At 36.8% G+C, this 18,395-nt stretch overlaps 4 protein-coding genes across 5 annotated transcripts; 3 read left to right on the top strand and 1 right to left on the bottom strand.

The window, feature by feature from the left end:
* Nucleotides 1-792: 792 nt before the first annotated feature.
* LOC7472490 (proteasome subunit alpha type-6) lies at nt 793-4,069 on the top strand. Its single transcript, XM_002323055.4, has 9 exons — nt 793-956; nt 1,054-1,148; nt 1,256-1,337; nt 1,425-1,521; nt 1,875-1,933; nt 2,110-2,192; nt 2,733-2,828; nt 3,317-3,376; nt 3,734-4,069. Exons 1-9 carry the CDS (start codon nt 881-883, stop codon nt 3,824-3,826), a joined length of 741 nt encoding a protein of 246 aa, XP_002323091.1. The 5' UTR covers nt 793-880; the 3' UTR covers nt 3,827-4,069.
* Nucleotides 4,070-8,693: 4,624 nt separating this feature from the next.
* On the top strand, nt 8,694-12,028 carry LOC7482608 (acid phosphatase 1). Of its 2 annotated transcripts, none has more exons than XM_024587771.2 (4): nt 8,694-9,352; nt 10,304-10,704; nt 10,795-11,007; nt 11,718-12,028. In XM_024587771.2, exons 2-4 carry the CDS (start codon nt 10,334-10,336, stop codon nt 11,893-11,895), a joined length of 762 nt encoding a protein of 253 aa, XP_024443539.1. In that variant the 5' UTR covers nt 8,694-9,352; nt 10,304-10,333; the 3' UTR covers nt 11,896-12,028. The 2 variants fall into 2 exon arrangements, with proteins under 2 accessions (XP_024443539.1, XP_002323092.1); XM_002323056.4 differs by having other exon boundaries at nt 8,695-9,352; nt 10,307-10,704.
* A 404-nt stretch (nt 12,029-12,432) lies between these two features.
* LOC7482609 (V-type proton ATPase subunit E2) lies at nt 12,433-14,247 on the top strand. Its single transcript, XM_002323057.4, has 6 exons — nt 12,433-12,669; nt 12,757-12,857; nt 12,960-13,116; nt 13,219-13,415; nt 13,539-13,638; nt 13,979-14,247. The coding sequence occupies exons 1-6, from the start codon at nt 12,568-12,570 to the stop codon at nt 14,012-14,014; spliced, it is 693 nt and encodes a 230-aa protein (XP_002323093.1). The 5' UTR covers nt 12,433-12,567; the 3' UTR covers nt 14,015-14,247.
* Nucleotides 14,248-14,457: 210 nt separating this feature from the next.
* LOC7482610 (BTB/POZ domain-containing protein At3g08570) lies at nt 14,458-17,939 on the bottom strand. The gene is made up of 4 exons (XM_002323648.4): nt 17,497-17,939; nt 16,761-16,827; nt 15,514-16,668; nt 14,458-15,086 (listed from the first exon to the last, which is right to left on the bottom strand). The coding sequence occupies exons 1-4, from the start codon at nt 17,571-17,573 to the stop codon at nt 14,562-14,564; spliced, it is 1,824 nt and encodes a 607-aa protein (XP_002323684.2). The 5' UTR covers nt 17,574-17,939; the 3' UTR covers nt 14,458-14,561.
* Between the last annotated feature and the right edge of the window lie 456 nt (nt 17,940-18,395).

Here is an 18,395-nt window from a genome sequence, read left to right on the forward strand (position 1 = left end):
TTATAAGAGACTATTTTGTTATGGATAATTTAATAAAATTATTTTGTGATATTTATAATTGTTTTATAACTTCTAAGAACATATAAGAGAGAAAAATAAAAATAAAAATAAAATATTGAATAATAAAATATATGAGAATAAGGATAGTTTATTTATTTATTTTATTTTTCCAGACATTTATTTCTGATTAAAGACGGGCTCCCTGAAGACGACGCTGTTTAGCGAAATAAACGAAGCCGCAAGGCAGGCTGAAAAGTGAAAAGCTCATAACAATTTTCTCATCCTTTTTTCTTTCTCAAGCCATCAATTTAACCCTTATTAAAAATATTTTCAATTTAACTTTCATGTATTCTAATTTCAATCAATTGAGTCCAATACAAAACTTCCATCCAATTATTCCGTTATCTTAGATTTACAAAGCTAGAAGAGAGAAAGTGAACTACAAGTCACCCTATCAACTCAAATTAATTATTTTTTAAATTAAAATAATATTATTTTATGTTTTTAAACAAGTTAAATATAAATTAGATTTAACAGGGTCAATTAAATCATGAGTTAACCCATCAGATCAATCAGATTTGATCAGGTTAAGAACTTTTCTAATTCAAATTGAAAATTGGCCTGGTCAAGCTTTGGCTTGCTGGTTTCTAGATCAATCCATTATACGGGGTTTGATAATTATGGATGGATGTTACATATCGGGCCTTGATTGACAGTCTTCATTTATACAGGGACTAAATAGACTAATAAGAGATAATACAGGGCTTAAAACACAGATATAGCCTTCCAAGGTTTCTTCTTCAACGAGTCAGTTCTCTCTCTATTAAAACTTAGTTTTTTTTTTTGCAGAAGCAAAACACAGAAAAACCAGAGAGAGAGAATGAGCAGAGGAAGCGGAGCTGGATATGATCGGCATATCACCATATTCTCCCCTGAAGGCCGCCTCTTTCAAGTCGGTACGTACTGTCCTCTATCACTGTAACTGAAATGTCCTGTCTCCCCCTCTCCTTTTCTCGCTATTAATTGAAATTGAAAATGAAATTGCCGGTGCAGAGTATGCGTTCAAGGCAGTGAAGGCAGCTTCCACCACTTCCATTGGAGTTCGTGGCAGCGATTCTGTATGTGTTGTTACTCAAAAGAAGGTTCCGGTGAGTTAATCACTATTTTTTCTGTTTCTTCTTTTTAATTCTATCAACTGCCTTGATCTAGGGTTTGTATGTTTTTTTAATAATTGTTTTTTGAAATGTGGGAGCAGGACAAGCTTTTGGATCAGACTAGTGTTACTCACCTTTTCCCTATTACCAAGTTCCTTGGATTACTGGCCACCGGCATTACTGGTCTGCTTCTTTGGCTTTTATCCTTTTCTTGTTAGCAAAAATTTTATAGCACAAGGTAATTGATATATCTTGATTTTTTTTTTGTAGCTGATGCAAGGAATTTAGTGCAACAAGCAAGGAATGAAGCGGCGGAGTTTAGGTTTAGATATGGGTATGAAATGCCTGTGGATGCATTAGCCAGATGGTATGTTTGTGATTTTCATCATAATTTACATTAGAACATTCAGATGGATACGTTTGATTATGTTCGAGTTTTTCAATATGTGGGATGAATACATTTCTGTTTGGGTTATTAATAGCAAGTAGAGGTTTCATCTTAACTGTGTCTACCGTTAATTGTTAAAAAATAAACGAATTTTTACTGCCTGTTCTCGAGTTTTAACTGATGATATCTTGTCTAACCTAGTTTGTTTTTCATCCTTGTAATCTCGAATTTTTCTAAATTATCTATCGATAGCGGCATGTATTTTTTTTTTGCTTTACCGCTACTATAGCCTTATATAAGCTAATGATGATGTTTACGTTTTGTATATATAGGATAGCAGACAAATCGCAAGTTTATACACAGCATGCATATATGAGACCTCTTGGAGTAGGTAGGGGTTCTTGTTTTTATTTTTGCTTTTGTAGCTAAGATTGTTATTACTTCTACATGCAGCACCTTCATAACACGTATCTCAGTGTGTGTCGTGGACATTTACACCTGCTAATTGCTGCTGGTGGTCTTATTCTTTTTTTATTTTGAAATATTTACTGCATCTTTTCTGTGAAGTTGCTATGATTTTGGGTATTGATGAAGAGAACGGGCCTCAGCTTTACAAGTGTGATCCAGCTGGCCACTTTTATGGTCACAAGGTATTTGACAAATTTGTTCTTTTCATCAAAATGCGTTACATTATCGATGCTTTATGCAGAATGTGCTGTTTGTCTATTGTGTAATGGGTGCACCTGTGAATCCTGTGATCATATAACCAACAAAACTTGAATAAGTTGAGGTAAATATTTCTCTGAAGACATGCTCAAGCTATGTCCTCAGAAGAGAATATCTGATAATTTGTGTATGATTTTGAATTTCACATGACAATGGCATTTGCCTTTTTTTGGTGATCTCCTGTGTTTTTCTAGTATTTCTAAATCTGGCAACTATTGTTATTTGTTGTTTAGCTAGGCCAGTTAATTTGCATCTAGGGTGTGTTTACTAGATTTGGTAGCTGATGAACAGTGTAGATATTAACATTCAGGAAGCTACCTGGTTCTATGATATGATCACTTAATCATGTATGATGCAACTCTGGAATTATTGATCGCATGTTGGTGGTTTATTTTAAATTTGCATTCTACATAATTCTAAGGGAGCATTTTGCTTGAGGAACTAACTTTATGCTCATGTTGCAGGCTACAAGTGCTGGATTGAAAGAACAAGAGGCTATCAATTTCCTGGAAAAGAAAATGAAAAATGACCCTGCTCTCTCCTATGAGGAAACTGTGCAGGTACTTGTGTCTATTTCCTATTACTCGGAAGGGACTGTATTTATTTTGTTAACTTATTACCATGGGCCTCTAATTGTTTTGCACAAGAGAAATATGCCCTTTGCTTGTCAACTATTAAGTCCTCTTACTTTCCTTCTTCTCATTTTGGAGATACTTTAGTATGCTTATGATTTTTTGGGCCATAAAATATGCAGTAGCTATCAAGTACTTTTAATTTTGCCTCATAGTGTTAAAGAATCTCAGGGGTATTTATTGGAGTTTCCCATGGTTTTATTTACAGAAATGGATTATTTGATTTCCTGGGCTATGAAAGGATTCCGAGCATGACATAAAATAATTGTGGGGATAGATATGATTGCTATTTTGTCTGATTGTTTGACTAATTGGTGCAAAGCTGCTTTTAGATTATTTCTAAGGGGTTTTCTGTTTGTTCCAGACATAACATTCTATATGAGGTCCTGATATAGCATATTGGTTTTACTGTGCAGACTGCTATTTCTGCTCTGCAATCTGTTCTCCAAGAGGATTTCAAGGCTACTGAGATAGAGGTTGGATGTCTCCCTTTTATACATTCTGCAGTTAGTGATACTAGACCACTAATATTAAATGACCGAAAACAAAAGGATACTGGTATTAAATATACTGCAAGGGCAGATATTAAAAAGAAAAAGAAAGAAACTTCAGTGTAATTTGTCTTCTCTGACACATGTCCTATGATTGAACTCTGGTATTTCCACTTCTGTTAAGGTGGCTTTCCTTCTGTTATGTTTCCACTAGAATTTGGAATATTTGCAGTGTCTGCTAAACATGCTTACCATTACAGCATGGGCATGAAAATGCTGTTTTAATAGATTTAAATATAGAAGTAAAATGGTTTCTCACGGTCAGTGTTTGATTTTCGGCAGGTGGGAGTTGTGAGAACAGGTGACTGTGTTTTTAGAGTGCTGTCCACTGAGGAAATTGATGAACATTTAACTGCTATCAGTGAACGTGATTGATCTACGGAGCAATCAGAGCCACTTGGGGAAATGTTCTTGCTATAATTTGAAGTTATCGAAACATTCTTACTTAATTATGGAGTTTGACAGGAAAAGGAAGAGTTGGAAACATTGTTTTGAATTGTATTCCAAGATCCCTCCCAATATTTGTTAAATTGCCGAATCATGTTACCATTAATGACATTTCTGCAGTTTTCTGTCTGCTGTCATCCATGAAATGATAACGGGTCGGTTTAGGGAGAACGTTCTTAGCGATCCTAACTATTTGCATGTGTATGTTTGGGATTTTATGAGCACCTCGACTGCTTGGTGTTTTGGATCTTTGAAAATTCGCCTGTAGTGAACCCATGCAGTTAGATCTTTTCATGCTGGGTCTAGTTGATATCTATGAAGCCAGCATACAATAACTCTCTACTAGTTATTCTGAGTCACCTGGAGTAGTAATTATCAGAACTTATTTCAGGAGTTTACTTGTATCCATGTTCCATGCTTATTCTTCAACGTGAAAGTTCAAGTACTAGTTGGATTCAATATTGACACCTTTCCTTGGATTCCAAAGCTGCTGCTGTCACAGAAGACGACACCACTTTGCTGTCAGGATCATCCAACCTCCTGGTAATCTTTCCATCAGCTACCCCATTTATTATGGTTGCTTTCTTGTACACAGCATTGACGAGGTTTACCAACTTTAAAAGGATACTACCAAGTGTTTGAATGACAAATTTTAAAAATCATAAATTTGGCAACTTTAAAGTTAAATTGGGTTTGATTTAATTATTAATTTTCACCTAGTTTAATTTGAAATTCAATATAAGTCGGGTCTTGGATTAAGATGTCATTGAATTGACTTGCTAGGCTGGTTTGAGTTTAATAACACCTCGAGTCAAAGAAAAGACAACAGAAACCACTGGTACCACAATTGCATGCAACTGATTCATTATTTTAGTTATATCTACAAGCTAGCTTAGCTAGGAAAACAAAATAGGAAGGAAACAGTGGAATCTGATGACAGAATTGCTTACACCATTGTTAATTTGCCGAGCTTCTCACCAATGAATTATTAACATCAAATGACACCAGGAGCCCCTCCAAACACTTGAGTGGGAATGATAATACTCTTTCAAGTCGGTTGATCGAAGAGTCCCAGTAAAGTGCTTAGAGAAATTTTAGAGTATCAAGGAACCAATTCAACTTAAAAATTTAAACTGTTAGGTAAGGTCCTAAAACCTCTTCTTTTCATACAAAACTTGTCATTTTTCCCTGACCTAGAAGCTCCTAGAAATAGGAAGAAGATCTGAAAGCCCTTTGCTTGAAACTTGTACAGGCCCACATTACCGTGTGTTTAATTTTTATTAAATAAATGAGGATGATGAAATTCGAACTCGTGACCGCTTAGTCATCAAGGCTCTAATACCATGTCAAAGAACCATCTCAACCCAATAGCTTAAGCTGTTAAATAAAATTTCAAGATATGATTTATATTATTCTATATCATAGAAGACACACTTGAGTTGATCCATGCTATGCTATGATGTTCCTCTCCTTGTTTTATCTGCTTAGTATTAATGGTCATTGACCATACTATTTATAGCAGCTGTTCTATGCGAAAGGGAGATTGTCAGCAACAGAATAATCCCACGCCGTTCTTTCATCTCTATCCACCCTTCACTTTTCTGAAAATCTTATTAGATTATGGGACTATATGCATCACACTACTAAATTATCAGTTATGACATTATTTTGGAAGGAACTCTTACTTGAAAAAGGTAAAAAAACAAATTTAAAGTTAATTAGTTGTTCAAAACTCAAAATCTTAACAAGACACTGACCAAACGCAATCTAAAAGTGTAATTTGAAACTGGTTAGCAACACGAAGCTAGCAGACTGGCCATTCGCTTAATTTGTGCTAACATGTTTTTCTAACTTGTTTGTGAAATCAGTTTGTCACATCTCTTAATTTGATCCAATGTTTCGCCCTCATGTCACTGTTTCCAGGGAAATCCATTTACACAATGGATGCCTCAACATCTCCCATTACAGCCCCATGCCAGCATAAGTAATCCCTTCATGTGAGTACAACAAAGACATCAGCACCACAACCACAGGCATGCATGAATGTGAGAGAGCAGACTAAATGCAAGCATTTAGGCTTCATTTTGATGATAAATTTGTACATGAACCATAGAGAATGATCTGCAGCGAGAGGTTATGCTCCAAAACATTTCTATAATACCGAGCTAGTTTCATTTTTAATCTATTTGACAGAAGTCATTGTCATATATGTATATATCCCAATGTTTAGTGCCATGATGAATTAATGATGCTTATCATCTTTCATTGATTTTGGTCACGAATTCAGCAGCCTAATTACTTCCAGTCCTCATCCTCTTGAGTAGGGCAGCTATTCATTCTTCGTTTACCTCAGGTACAAGTTTCCACTTTCCACTGTCTCTTTTTCTTTGTTTCCCCCTCATGTTCATGCTACCATTAGTAGATTCATCTTTCACCGTGCAGGTAAGTTGATTTAGAAAACCCCAGTTATAGTACTGTTGATCAGGACCAGTATATTTTGAGCTCCCGCTTAGCCTAGCTTCGCGTTCATGTTGAGCTGCATGTCGCCGGCTTGCCTGGTCCGGCGAAGTTAGGGTGGCACAGCCCAGTGCACTGCACCGTTTGGTCGGCTGGCCCTAAGAACATTATCCTGACACAAACTGATTTCTAGCTAGGGTAATAAAATAATTCTTTCCATGTTTTGATTTGGAGGCTATTTAACTGGTGCATCAGCATGACTTCTCAAAACAAAAAAAGGTCGATGATAACATTCTTGGTCCAAACACCCTTTCTGCACTGCTTCCATCAGGTTAATTGCCTCCATCTCGACAATCGGTCAAACTGCATGATATCTCGAGATAAAAAATAGAAGAGACCGGAAACATCTAGGAAATACAGAAATAGAGAGGAAAAAACTATATCATATACAAAATTCTATAAATTAATATATATGAATGATTGGTAGATTAAAATAACCCACACACACACCAATTAGAAGAATATATAGAGAGGTCTGACGATTGTGATAAGCAAACAAGTTTCGCCAATATTGCAGGCTCTCCATTAATGGAAGGTAGTGCAGTGCCTGTCATTTGATGACTCATGTAAGTGCCTGGATGACTTGAATATGCGCCGGCCGTCTTCTATTATATTACATTATCTCTTAGTAGCCAAAACTCTATGCTTATGCCAGCTGCTAGTTGACTTGTTTGAAAACGCGGTCCAACTCGTATTTTTTTTAAAATTAAAATATTTTTATTTTATTAAAAATTAATATTTTTTTAGTGTTTTTGAATCGTTTTGATACACTAATATTAAAAATAATTTTTAAAAAATAAAAAATCATTACCTCTAAGTAAAAACTATCACAATCCTAAAAAGAAATTCAATTCCCTTCCATCATCCATCCATTTTTATCCTGATCCAAGATATAATTAATTGGTTTTGACTTTTGAGTGATCCAATAAGGTGGCCAATTTTTTATTATTTTTATATATGTTGAGACTCGAATCTTCTTTTATCAAATAATATTATTTGAGATCATGCACGATCATTAAACTAAATGTTATTACAATATCCTACACTTATGTTCATCTATCTTCGTAATTCACAGGTTTATTTCTTCCATTACTGGTTTGAATTTTTAAGATTGGCATGATAAATAAAATATAAATATATGAATCTGAATAACTCTGGAAAAGAAATGTTATGTTTTTTTTTTCTTGGATCAATTCAAACCCATAATAAACTAGGTTTATTTCTTCCATTACTTGTTTGAATTTTTAAAATCGGATATAAATATCTGAATCTGAATAACTCTCGAAAAGAATTGACTCGCGTTACAAGTTGAGAGAGTTGACGTTTTAGAATTTTTTTTTAAAAAAATCAAAATAATATTATTTTAATAAAAATAAAAAAAAAACCAACTAATTAAGAGTCAGATTTTAACCTGATTAAGCTCAAGTTGGCCGAGTAATCTAATCCACTTGAGTTTTTAATCGGATTAGCCAAGTTTTATCTTCTTCTTCTTTACCTAGATCAATTTAAATCCATAATAAAACTAACCACCAAGCTAGATTAGTTTTACAGCTATGATTAAAAGCAATATGGTTGACTTTTGGCTTTGGATATTAATCAAGGTGTAAAGTGTTTATAATTAGTGCTTAATATTTAAATAAGAGAAGCAAGAAGAGCTAGGTATAGGGACGTGGGGGTGATGGCACGACCCATGAGACTTATTATTTGACATGTAGTAGTTAGGTAGGCGCTAGCAATTTATGGTGTGGCTATTGGTGGGGGTGATGGCACCAGTAACATGCAAGTCTTAATGGTAAGAAATATATGTCTTCCTAGCTAGGGTTTCTAGTTTTCAATGTGCTAGCCAATGGCCTCCTTGGCAGGTGCATTCTTTGGATACACAAAATCCCAATCACAAGAAGATTTCACTCACATAATCTTCCATTTTGTCACCACTTTGGAATAAAAGCTACCAATGCTCTCTATTTACTGTAACTAGGTCTACGTAGGTGTCACTTTGCTTGTTTGGAAATGCAGAAGAGATTGCGATGAAACCCGCGTTCTCTCCTTGTATTGTTATATATAGGTGTCATGTCACTCTCCTTTTACATGTTTTTCCATGCTCAATTAACTCTAGTACTGCATTCATTCATGAAAAATATATCAATTTTTAACTCTAAGAAAATTAATCTTTAACAATTTCTTACATTGATTCTTGCGACGTAACCTACATATATTCCGTGACCACTATAAAGCTCTAATTATATTATATGCTGCTAGATTATATAATATTAAGCACTGCTTAACTCAATCAAGACACTCATCAATTTCTTCTCCAATCTCTCTTTGCTCCCCTTTGTTGTGAAATGGCATCATGCTCAACTGCTAGAAAGACTGTCTGACGCAATATTGTTGCGAGGGATCTCCCTACCGACACACGGGTACGTTATGGCATGATTCACTGACGCCTGTGCCTCCACTTTGCTGAGTTTATGGGTTCTGACTCTAATCCCACCTTTGTAGTAATCAAACATAACTCAGCTCTGAAGCTGTGATGATCCCATAAAACCCTGGCGGTTGATTCCTCTTCCACTCTAGTGCGGCAGGGGTCAGAATGGCCCTGCCCTTTTCCGCCTCATTACAGATCTTTCTGCTCTCTGACGCCACCCGCACCCAGATATGCATATACACTTGCTACATGAGGTCTCTCCTTGAGGTTTTTCTCCCTCTCTCTATATATAGCAGGGAGATCCACATCCTAATTGGCACTAGATTCTTTGTTGCTCAAGATTCTCTTGCTGACTCCCTCTCCAACAAATTATTTTGCCTTCCCTCCAGCAAACTTCGACTCAATCTCATTTTCGAGTCGCATTTCACAAAAAAGTCCTAATCTCCTAGTTTTAGACCCAGTTTCCACCCACATATGGCTTGTGCAATCATAATAACGTTACAACATAGGTGAGCTTGCTATCTATCTTGTTTTTGGAGCAATTTTTAGTGCCCTATCTATATATTGCAGATCTATATTTTGTTTGCTCTCACTCCCAGCCTAGCACAAGACTAGAAGAAGAATCTTCTTGGAAATGTGCATATATATATATATATATATATATGAACTAATCATAGACTTGTAATCATCCAGGCATAAGTCAGCCCACGGCAATGTGCCACGCTGAACATGCAAATCCTCTTGTGAATGTCTCAGCAAGTAAACTCGGTGGAAGGTTCATCTAACCTTTTACCAGAAAAATAAGATATTACCCTTTCAACATTTCCTCAAGTAATCTTTTCTCCTAATTAATCCAATATTTCGTATCTGATTAAGACATTCAATTTGAAAACCTCAATTATAAATAGTACTATTCTCTGTTTATGACCTTCAAATTGGAATTTTCAAATTGAACAGTAGTTACCGAGAAAAAGAAAAGAAAAGGAGTCCTGTCTCCTTGAAGACTGACAATTTCTTTATAATTTTAAACCATGGTGTGATATCTATGCTTAGATAAAAATATTCCTATCTTAAAGATTCAAAAACATGATTTTGTTACAGTAGATATTCCTTGTTCTTCCTCCAAAACCACATAGTGTAAAGCCAACTTTTGCCACTCAATAAACAACATTTTGTAATCTAGTTTTGAGGGTCACCTTTACTCTAAGAACATGGCTTTGCTTTCAATCCACATCTTCTCCCTGTGTTTTATACTTAGCCTTTGCTTTCCTCTACGTTACATCAAGGTTCTAAACCCTATAAAATACTAAAGTAACAACTTTAAAAATTTACTATTTTTTATTTGTAAGTATGTAAACTAATTAATTAAAATCACTCTAATGTGACACGTTTTATTTCTCGGTAACATCTGTGGGGTGGTCTTTTTTCTTTCACTGATATTTATTTTGTTCTGATTGGAGTAGGAGCAAGAACATACTATGATTTAAGAAATGGTGCACAGATTACGGGAGGTGTTGTTGTTATTTTCGTTCCTAGCGATCTTACCCAAGGCTACTGGGGTTGAGGCTTATTCTCGCGGCGGCGTGATACAGGAAAGTGCTGCCTATTGCCTGAGCTGGAGGTTGGCTGTGGAGGCTAACAATGTGCGTGCGTGGCGCACGGTCCCTTCTCAATGCTTGCGATACGTTGAAACTTACATGCTTGGAGGACAGTATGACAGGGACCTTGACTTGATTGTGGACCAAATCTTGAGTTATGTGAATGAGATAGTTCCTTCTAGTGATGGCATGGACGCTTGGATCCTAGATGTTGATGACACCTGCATCTCCAATGTCTTCTACTACAGAGGAAAGAGATATGGGTATATGTGTGCATGGTCCTGTCATATGTATGCTCTATTAATTGGTACTGCAAGCTTACTAATCAATGGTGTTTGTTTCCTGTACTGTAGGTGTGATCCATACGATCCAGCTGGTTTCAGGGCATGGGCATTAAAGGGAGGATGTCCAGCAATTCCTGCTGTTCTTGGATTGTTTGACTACCTAGTTCAAAGTGGTTTTAAAGTATTCCTAGTCACTGGCAGAGACAAAGAAGCTCTTGGCCAAGTCACAATTGATAATCTGCATATTCAGGGTTTCATCGGCTACGAGAGAATAATCTTGAGGTAAGATGGTACAACCAAACATTTCATGGTGGCCAGAGTACCTTTTCAGGCCACAAAACTCTACTTGAGGAATCAATCTTCAGTAAGCCAATTGATTAATCATCTGAGAGGGTAATTTTCCTTGGATTTGAAATAATAACATATAGCATATATTCTCCTTCAAAATGATTACTCAAATAGAAATCACATGGAAGAATACCTGACAGTGACAGGCTTTCATGGCACACTCCAATGATTAGGTATTTTGAAAAAATGACTGATCACTGCTTGGTTCCTCTTATTTGTAGTATTGACTTCGTAGTTGATATGTTGAAGTTAATGCCATCCCAACTATGCATATTTTCGGATGCCATACGAGTCAACATCATCGCCAGAAAGCACTCCTGTTCCATCAGAATCATAGGCTAGGCAAAAGGCACAATCCCTTAGCTCAATCTAGAATCAAGAAGACAAGAACCCTTTACAAGCCTAACCAAATTGACAGGGAAACTAGGCTCACCACCTAATACAAAATTGCCTTTCCAAGCTAAGACAAGTTGTGTGGATTGCCAGCTGTGTGGATTGCCAGCTGTGGATGGAATTTTTTGAAATTCCATGTAGGCAGGATTGGATGGGCTAACAGATGTGCATGTCAGCATTATTATTACTGTTTAAATGGCTTATGATAAACCCTGGATTTGTAATCTTCTTGTTCTCTCAATCTCCAACAGGACAGCAGAATTCATAGGACAAAGCGCAGTGGCATACAAGTCAGAAATAAGAAGGCAATTAGAAAAGGAAGGGTACAGAATATGGGGGAATGTGGGTGATCAATGGAGTGATCTTCAGGGAGAATGTTTAGGAAACCGGACATTCAAGCTACCAAATCCAATGTATTTTGTTCCCTGAAATCCAGTGTGGAACACTACTTCATCTTTTGTGTCTCGAAATGATCATAAGACAAGAATTGTAACGTTATTATCGTGTTGCCAATGAAATAAATCATAATTCAGTCGAATAAATGGCTGAAGCTTACTACAAATGAACTTATTATTATTACTCTTTGAGCAGTATTTAAACAAGCATTAGCATATCCATGAAATGGTCATACCAAAAAACTTAATCATGGGAGAGTAAATCACATTTTCACATGACTATATTGATTTTGGAAGTGAATGAGGTTTACCTGTAAAAACCCATTTTTAGCTCTGCTGCTGCCTCCTTGGTGGTCAGAAGATAGAGAGAGCTGGTAGTTGGATGGACGAGTTCTCTGTGGCATTTCATCAAACATGTTAAGGATGCAGGAGAGTAGTAATACGGATCAATTTAACATCAAAACGGCGACGTTTAAAACATTCAGTTTTTGGCGCAAAGTACAAAGGGCACGTGTTACCGTTACAGATTCGCTAAAGATAGAAATCTTTGGATTTAATCAACGAAGTTTCGCAGAAAAAACGGAGGAACCCCTTTTTCCTCTTTTTTTTTTTCCCATACAAAATTCTTTATTAATTTTCTGCAGCTGCAGCATTTGGAAAGAAATCCCCAGATATTTGAATTTGAGGACAAGAACAAGAAGGAAAGATGAACGATGCAGATGTGTCAAGGCAGATACAGCAAATGGCCAGATTCATCCGTCAAGAGGCGGAGGAGAAGGCCAACGAGATTTCTGTCTCCGCCGAGGAGGTTTCATTAATTTTGTTTGATTAACACGATGTTGTATTATTACTGTTCATGATCTTACCCTTTTTTTAAAAAAATGTACGTTGTCAGGAATTTAACATCGAGAAGCTGCAAATCCTGGAAGCTGAAAAGAAAAGGATCAGACAAGAATTCGAACGGAAGACTAAGCAAGTTGATATACGGAGGAAGATGTCAGTTCTATTACCATATCTTGTTTTCTTTTTTTTACCAGAAATCTTGAATTTCTGTTGTTCGGATTGTTAATGAAATGTTGTCTGATCTTTGCTATGTAGCGAGTACTCGATGCAGCTGAATGCGTCGCGTATAAAAGTTCTTCAAGCACAGGATGATATTGTGAATTCCATGAAAGAATCTGCTAGCAAGCAACTTCTGCGTGTTTCGAACAACAAGAAGGAATACAAGAAGCTTCTCAAGGATTTGATTGTTCAGGTAATTCGACAAGTCCTCGTATCGATGTCTTACGAGGAATGATATTATTATATGAAACATATTGTCTACTGACTTGATACTTTTGTTCAACGTGATCTGTAGAGTTTAATCCGACTGAAGGAGCCAGCAGTTCTGCTCCGATGCAGAGAGGTTGACCGTAAGATTGTCGAGTCGGTTCTGGAGGATGCAAGCCGCTTATATGCAGAGAAAACCAAAGTACATGCTCCTGATGTTACCATTGATACCACTGTATACCTTCCGCCACCTCCGAAATCTTCGGACTCTCACGATCCTTTTTGGTAATAATCTCTGATTTTTCCCGCAAAAGCTTCTCAAGCTGAGAATGTTGTTTTCTTCTTGAACACATGTCAATGTCATGCCTTTTACATTGTTTATGCTTCCTTTGTCAATTGCTCTCAAAGTTCCGGCGGAGTGGTAATGGCCTCAAAAGATGGGAAGATAGTTTTTGAGAACACTTTGGATGCAAGATTGGATGTTGCCTTCGGAAAGAAACTGCCAGAGGTACGTTTTCGCTTACCAACTCAACAAAAGGTCTGTCCTAAACTGCACAAATCATCCTGTCATGCTTGCATTTCGTAAAATCACGTGCTGCACTGCAGGTAGCTGTATATTCGAAATTTAGTCACCGATGTGGTTAGCATTCGCTCTGCTGTTTGTGACTTCCCTTTACAATTTTTTGTTTTTGTTTTTGTTTTTTTCACTTGGTTTGTTGCTTGTAATATCACTTCTACCAGAAAAGTTTCAGAATGACTGAATTGGAAGTGGAAAGTAGCTTTCTGTTTCTAGCTCTGGAAGTGATAAACCTTAGACTAATTTCAACCATTTGTTTGTCTCTCTGCAGATCCGAAAGCAGCTTCTTGGAAAATTAGGAGCATGATGATCGGGATTTGAAATTTGCTGTGACAACAAGGCAGCATGATCTTCTTTGTAGATGTAAAGCATTTCAGCTCCCGGACCTTCTGCTTCCATGATTTAATAAGCTCAGCAAACTTTTCAAGTTTCATTTCCATCGAACTTCTCCCTTTGAGATAGGGCATCACATTGTCATTACTTTTTGATTATTTGGGTTTGCCGAAAGAGTGAATATGGTAGTATCTCTTATTTATTTCATACGTGGAGATGTCATTCAATAATGTGCTTCATGTGGTTTGAAGGCTTTGCATGCATGCTTCATAATCTGTAATGGAAGTGTTTTGCGACAAAATAACTTCATTGCAGAACCTGTCACCAAACCAATTCATATCATGAAAATACGATCTCAATCCTAGGTGCTCTCTGGTGCATAATATCAGTTCGTGATGTCGAGCTGTGCAAATGAAGTATCAGATGGAATAAAATTTAATATTTTCTCCAAAATCGTGAATTCATATACATCAAGAACCATTGTGATTCCTTGAAAATACAGACTGCAAAATACACGGAAGCTAGGACATGGAATGCCGGCGACTCCTGCCAGTTTTCCCCTCTGGCCCGCGAGGCTTTCTACCAGATTTTTGGTGCCTCCCTCCTCCTGGGCCGCTAAAAATGCCAATCCTTCCGATTCCCTTCGATAGTGAGGTGAAGAAAGTTTTTCCATTTCCTGACTTGTCAATCATCCCTTGTTTCATGTACATCTGCTCCTTCTCCAACTCACTCAGTCTCACCCGCATTCTTGATATCTCAAGCTTTAGTTCTCGGTTTTCCCTCCGCAAAGAAGCATAATTATCTCGAGGCGACATCGCTGCGCTGGGTATGCCACTGCTGATTCTCTGTGATAGGAACCCGTCTCCTGAGCTTCCAGACAAGGCATTCTTTAAACGTAGCTGCTCAGAGTAGAGAACTTGAACTGTCATCTGCACTGGAAGACGATCATTCTGTGCAGCATGATTGCACGCTTCTTGTGATAGCTTTTGGCAGTCTATCAACTTGCAAAGCTTCTTACATTCATGCTCAGATAGCAATGGATGAGCCTAGATAGAAAAATGAAGAGCACATGTGATTTACAACAGATAAACAGAGAGCAAGTGAAATACCTTCCTCCCCCGACCCCCACGAACAAATATAAAAAAAAAAAACTTTTGGTTGAGATGCCATTTGAGATATTAAGAAGAATTCAAATATATTTGAAGCTGTCCATAATAAACAAGATTAATGAAATGAGAGCATCTTATTGAAATCCTAAAGAAGCCTTAACCAAGATGAATTTCAATGCATTAAGTCCAATTAATCATATGGAACTTTCCTCAAATCCTGTATTAAAAAATCCACAGAGCTGAATACTTGGGATTGAAACTATTCTGAATGCTCAGACAGTAGATGTTGGCATGATTAAGAAGCGCATTGGGTGAGTTTTAATGAAATTCTAAAGCTTTGGATCACGGGAACTGGAAAAAATACCTTCAAATATATGTCAATTGCTCGATAAAGCCCATCATCAATCACTCGAGCATAATCAGGGAGTATCTCAATCATGGCAGTGAATTTCTGCAAACTCAAATATGGATCAGGAGCAGTTTCTGCGAGATATGAATCGATAAGCCTTCCAACTTTCAATAACGAACCATGGCCAGGAGATCCAATGCCTTCAGATTCATACCCACAATCTTCATTTTCTTCTTCTTCAACACGCTGCAGAAAATTTACTAGTATCCGATGGACAGTATCGACATCAAATAATGAATCCCCACTCCGGACAGATGGTATAAGAAGATCATCAAGTGAAACCATTTCCAACCTAAAAGCTATTCGTCTTTCAAGCTCAAGCCTACATGCAATAGCAGCATCCAACATGATGGCCATCCTTAACATCCCGAACAGAAAATTCAATGGAATGGAAGAGCTCTTATCTGTTGGCATTAGACTTACAAGAGTTTCTACAATTATACTCTGATCATTTTCCTCCATGTTAGGACTTGATTTCATCCTCGCTGGATTCCAAATCTGAGATTTTCCAATACCCTTTAATGATATCTGGGCATAATGCATTAAAGAGGCAACAATGCTATCTAGCCGGACTCCTACACTTCGCATGGCACAGATAACTCTTTGGTAATAATCAATCCTTAGCACCGAGAGATCCTCGACCCACCACTCTAGACAGCTACTCTTAAGTTCTGTGGATTCACTATTGCAATCTAAATGGGACAGGCCTGACACCAACTGCTCCTTGCAAGCATTGATGGCAATGGCCTCTATACATCTGTTTGGAATTCCCACTTCCTCTGCTATGGGAGGTAGCAGCTCACAAGTAGCAAGGACTTCGACAGACCTTTCAAGACTGTGCACCACAAATTCATTCAGATAAGTCTCCGTGCGGGCAATGAGGTTTTCTTCCCGGTAGTCTTCAGTCATTTCCAGGTATTCAGCAGCGCAGCGCAGATGGGCAACATTTGCAGTTGTGATCTCAAAGTTCATGCCATAACAGAATTTCATGGCAAGTTCAAATGTATGGGGCCCACCGGGTAAGTTGCAGAGCTCCAATTTCGAAATATTTGAGTCCTTTGCATCTGCAACCATTTTCCGTATCTTTCCACTTCGAGACACAAGGGGAAACTGCAGCAAACAAGAACCCCAAACTCATCACACAGAGCTGAAATTGAAATCATTCAAATGTAGAACACGAATTTCCAAAGCAAAAACCTTACCTTATGCAGTAGAAAAGACTCCCCATCCACAACAATTGTAATGTCTCCTGCAACATCTGAAAAGATACTGTATGGAAGAACAGACATCTATTACGATGCTGAAGATCAAGGATTCTGAAGAATTCAAATCATGGGCACTGCTAGCCCCTAAAGAAAGTCCAGGAGCACAAAATAATTTGAGATTTGGGATTCTTTTCCTTTTCCTCAGTCCTTTTTCGAAATGGCTTATGAGTTTTAGAACTAAAGAGCTAAAATTGCAAAAGATGATCAAACCATTCTCTCCAAAAACAATCTACATACTATAGCACTCATGCGCAATTAGGACTGTACTAATCAAATAAAACAAGGACACTGGGAATCTTTGGTTAATTAAGTATAAAAAACTGATTAAGTTATTAATTTCTTTTTTAAAAAAAAATCCATGGTTTAGAATAATTAATACCTACTCTAGCTAGTTAAAAACAAAGATTAACACTAATAAAAATGCACAAACAAGACAACTTGCAGATCTCCATATCCAAGCCTAAGCATAAACACACACACACAGAGGACAAAAAAAACAGATCTTTATATTATAATCCCAAAATCTTACCACCTAGAAAATGAAAATCTTCTAACAGTAAACAAAACCCTCAAGAAGAAAACTAAATAATAAAACATTTTGCGACAGCCCACCAAACCTTATATGCACATAAAAATGTTGAGATGGAGGGAAACAAAAAGATGGGTTTATTACCGAGTAGTGAAGGAGTTGCAGAAGTTAGGAGTAGTAGGTGATCTCTTAGAAGAAGAAAGAAGGTTCTCAGACACCATTTTTTTTTCCTTTCAGACAAAACAATAATCTTAAAGCAGTCTTTGAGCCGAGAGGCAGATGATGATGATGATGGAGGGAATATGAATAACAGGTTGTAGTTTACGTAAATAGCCTTGTCATCACTGCTTATTTACCAAGAAAAGTTGCTTTTGTGCCAGGCCTGCTAAAGAATTTCGAGTTACTGTTATGGTCAGAGTTGAGCTCAGAATCTGTCAGAGATGATGAGGTTGCGCGGGCGACAAAGATTTCGATATCTGAGCACTGGACTTTACAGGATAGGACACTAGCTAGGTAACATGCTCCTCCTCCTCCCCCTCCTCCTCCCCTCTTACGTTGTTTAATTTATGTACGGTTTGGAACATTCAATGCTATGATGATGTAGTCAATGCAATGAGTGTTTTGTAGTTTCTGCTTAGATTTTACTTGGAATTAAGTTTATTTATGATGAATTCTTAAAAGCATAAAAAAAAATTAATTTAATTTATTTTTTCAGTTTAAGGTACTTTAGAATTCACTTCAAAGCCACTGCCATCATGCAAATTAAAATTAAAATTAAAATTAAAAGATTGTAGCTTGAGTTAATTTTTCTTATAATCATATTAAAATTACATATTTTTAATTTCAATATGTTTTAGAAATTGTATTATCAAACATGTAAATTAACAAGTTTTTTTAATAATTAAATTAAATCATTTAGAAAAATGATTACTTGTTTATATATATACATATAATCTTGATTGATACGAATTAATTGAAATTAAGTTCTTTTCTTAAACGATTTGAAATATGTGGTTTTTATATTGGTATAAAGTAAAATTAAC

The sequence above is a fragment of the Populus trichocarpa genome, chromosome 16, assembly GCF_000002775.5.
Source record: "Populus trichocarpa isolate Nisqually-1 chromosome 16, P.trichocarpa_v4.1, whole genome shotgun sequence".
Classification (NCBI taxonomy): Eukaryota; Viridiplantae; Streptophyta; class Magnoliopsida; order Malpighiales; family Salicaceae; genus Populus; species Populus trichocarpa.